We start from the raw sequence: 2,565 nt of genomic DNA on the forward strand, positions 1-2,565 counted from the left end.
CGCTGTTACGTATCGTAGCAACGGGCCGGCCCGCTCCATGAGGGGTCTACGTATTTATGTCTATGGTTCTGCCAACCGCCATAAAAAGAAGTGCCCAGTGTTTGCGGAAGTAAACATGGAGGCTAACGGCGGAGCTTAGCTTACATATTTGAAGTTGTTGTCCAACCGGAGCAGGATATTAACTACTTAATCCTCATTATAGTCCGTCATAGTTGTTTTTCTTCCCACTTGCGCTTATCAGAACGCAGAATTTGTTGAGTATCAGTGACGTTCAGTTCGGATGAATGCGGCCTGGACGTTAGGTCGCATTTGAATCGGATACGTATCGGATATGGGTCACAATCGAAAAGAATCCGACCTGTGCTGTTCAGACTGTCATAAAAAGATCAGATAGAGGTCGCATTACGTCAAAAAAAAATCGGAATTGGGTCACTTTAGGCTGCAGCGTGAACGCACTCGAAGTTTATTCCACTTGACGTTGCTCTTGTTCTACGTTTTATACAAGTCTTTAGCCAGCTAGCAACGTATGGAGAACGTCTTGCCGCATGGCGTCATTACCGCTTCTACTTGTCACAACAGCGCGGCGGATGATGAGCAGCCCGGTAGCAGTCGCCTTTCTCTGCTTTTGATCGTGGCATTTGTTAATGGTAGAAAGTACCGGAATGGCGACTGGTACCGGACTGCTCCATCATCCACCACACTGTTGTTACAAGCGTAGTGTGCATGAAGTCGGTGTAGCTTAGCCTAGCACCGAATGTCAGCCATGACGAGGAACGGCGGGCGGGACTTCCTTCAGAGGTCCGCTCACCCTGTGGACCCCACTAAGGTTATACTTTCATATCACGGTACGAGCTGGCTGCGTGAATGAGACCTCTGGTCTACATGATAATAAAGCTATTCTCAATCTGGACTGGATCTGGTCCTGCTGGTGGATGCTCTCTGTTGGTGGAGACCATCTCAAAACACTCTTGGCCTTTATATCTGCTGAGGAATTTATTAGATTACCACTGATCTCAGATGATTTAAAAATTTGACAGGCCTGACCACAGAGCAATGGAGAAATGAATTGTTTTTCATCGTTCCCCCATTCCTGGTTTGCGTGTAACGGCCCCTCTATTTAAAACTGTGGTAAACATTGGACTGCTGTGGCCTATCCGGAGCTTGCCAGCAAATTTTTACAGCATGATGTGCGGTCTTATTGTGCTGGCGCAGTGATCCCTTAACCTATTAATTTAGTGATGCGCTTTCTTTGTCCTTGTGTGTGTTTCTCTCTTCCCTCCGTCGTCAGGCTTCAGCCGTGCGGCCTTGCCTTTTGGGTTGGTCAGGAGAGAGCTCTCGTGTGAAGGATACGCGATTGATCTCCGTTGCCCTGGGAGTGATGTCATCATGATCGAGACGGCCAACTACGGCCGCACTGACGACAAGATCTGCGATGCTGACCCGTTCCAGATGGAGAATGTCAACTGTTACCTCCCCGATGCCTACAAGATTATATCGCAAAGGTAAAACACCGGGGGGAGAGGAGGGATTCCATTTCACAAACACAACCAGGAGCTGGGCAGAAAAAGCATGGCCTTTTTTTCTTTTTCTTTTTTTTGTCTGGAATATTGCTGAACTCTTTATTGCTGTAGTGTTTTGTTACATTTCGGCATGTACTTCTTCAGATGGATATGCTTTTGTGAATTGTCATTACCATTATTTATTTTCCTAGTGCATCTCAATTATCTGAATTTCATATAAAAATGTATTTAATCCAGTAATTCAATTAAAAAGCAAGGCTCACATTATAATGATTCATTCTACACTGAGTGATGAATTTCAAGTCTTTATTTTAATTTTGATGATTATGACTCATAGCTTATAAAAATTCAGACAGTTTCCCAGAAATTGAAATATTTCATTATATAAACATGTTATGTTGTGGCCATGGTACAGCCTGCACAATCATGGAGAGAACTGCTGACATGGCAGTTGTCCAGCAAACAGTCACTGACTCGTTCCAGAATGATCATTAAAATGTCATTATTTACTGTCATAATGACATACTTTAGTCAGTGTCCTTGAACCACTGAATGAATCACCTTTTTCTGTTTCCTGCCACTCAACTTTTTCTAATAAAACTGAATGCAGCAGTCTGTGAACAGTCAAATTTATAAGCAATGATGTTTCTGCTTGTTGGTGTATGGTGTCAATCACTGCTAGCTAAAAAGAAAACTGTAAAGTCAGCAAATTTTCATGTAAATCATGTTATTTCTTGTTTGAAAATTATCTTTAATTAATTTAACGTAAAAATATTCATTTCTGAATTTTGTGTTTTTGTTACTTTTAAGCCCTATTACTCAAAATAGCAGAAATAAACATTTCAAATGCATCCCAGTACGTATAAGGAATCAATATAATATATGATATTTACTTTTTTCCTGGCATTACTTTCTGTTAAAATTCACCTGCGCTTTTGACCTCAATTATTTTGCTCTGGTTTGTCTTGGTGCAAAAAAAAAAAAAAAAAAAAAATTTTTTTTTTTATATTTTTTTTTTAAATTTTTTCAAAAAATTTTTAAATTT

At 40.8% G+C, this 2,565-nt stretch overlaps 1 protein-coding gene across 13 annotated transcripts in view; it reads left to right on the top strand.

The window, feature by feature from the left end:
- The window catches only part of adgrl2b.1 (adhesion G protein-coupled receptor L2b, tandem duplicate 1), a 144,834-nt gene that overhangs the window by 65,299 nt on the left and 76,970 nt on the right, over positions 1-2,565 (top strand). For all 13 annotated transcript variants that reach the window (XM_015045631.1, XM_015045640.1, XM_015045637.1 and 10 more), the window contains one exon: positions 1,289-1,502. In XM_015045631.1, the coding sequence (XP_014901117.1) occupies positions 1,289-1,502 (214 nt within the window). The remainder of the gene's footprint in view (positions 1-1,288; positions 1,503-2,565) is intronic.

This window comes from Poecilia latipinna, unplaced genomic scaffold (assembly GCF_001443285.1).
Source record: "Poecilia latipinna isolate Pla-1442-1.1 unplaced genomic scaffold, P_latipinna-1.0 Scaffold736, whole genome shotgun sequence".
NCBI classification, from domain to species: domain Eukaryota; kingdom Metazoa; phylum Chordata; class Actinopteri; order Cyprinodontiformes; family Poeciliidae; genus Poecilia; species Poecilia latipinna.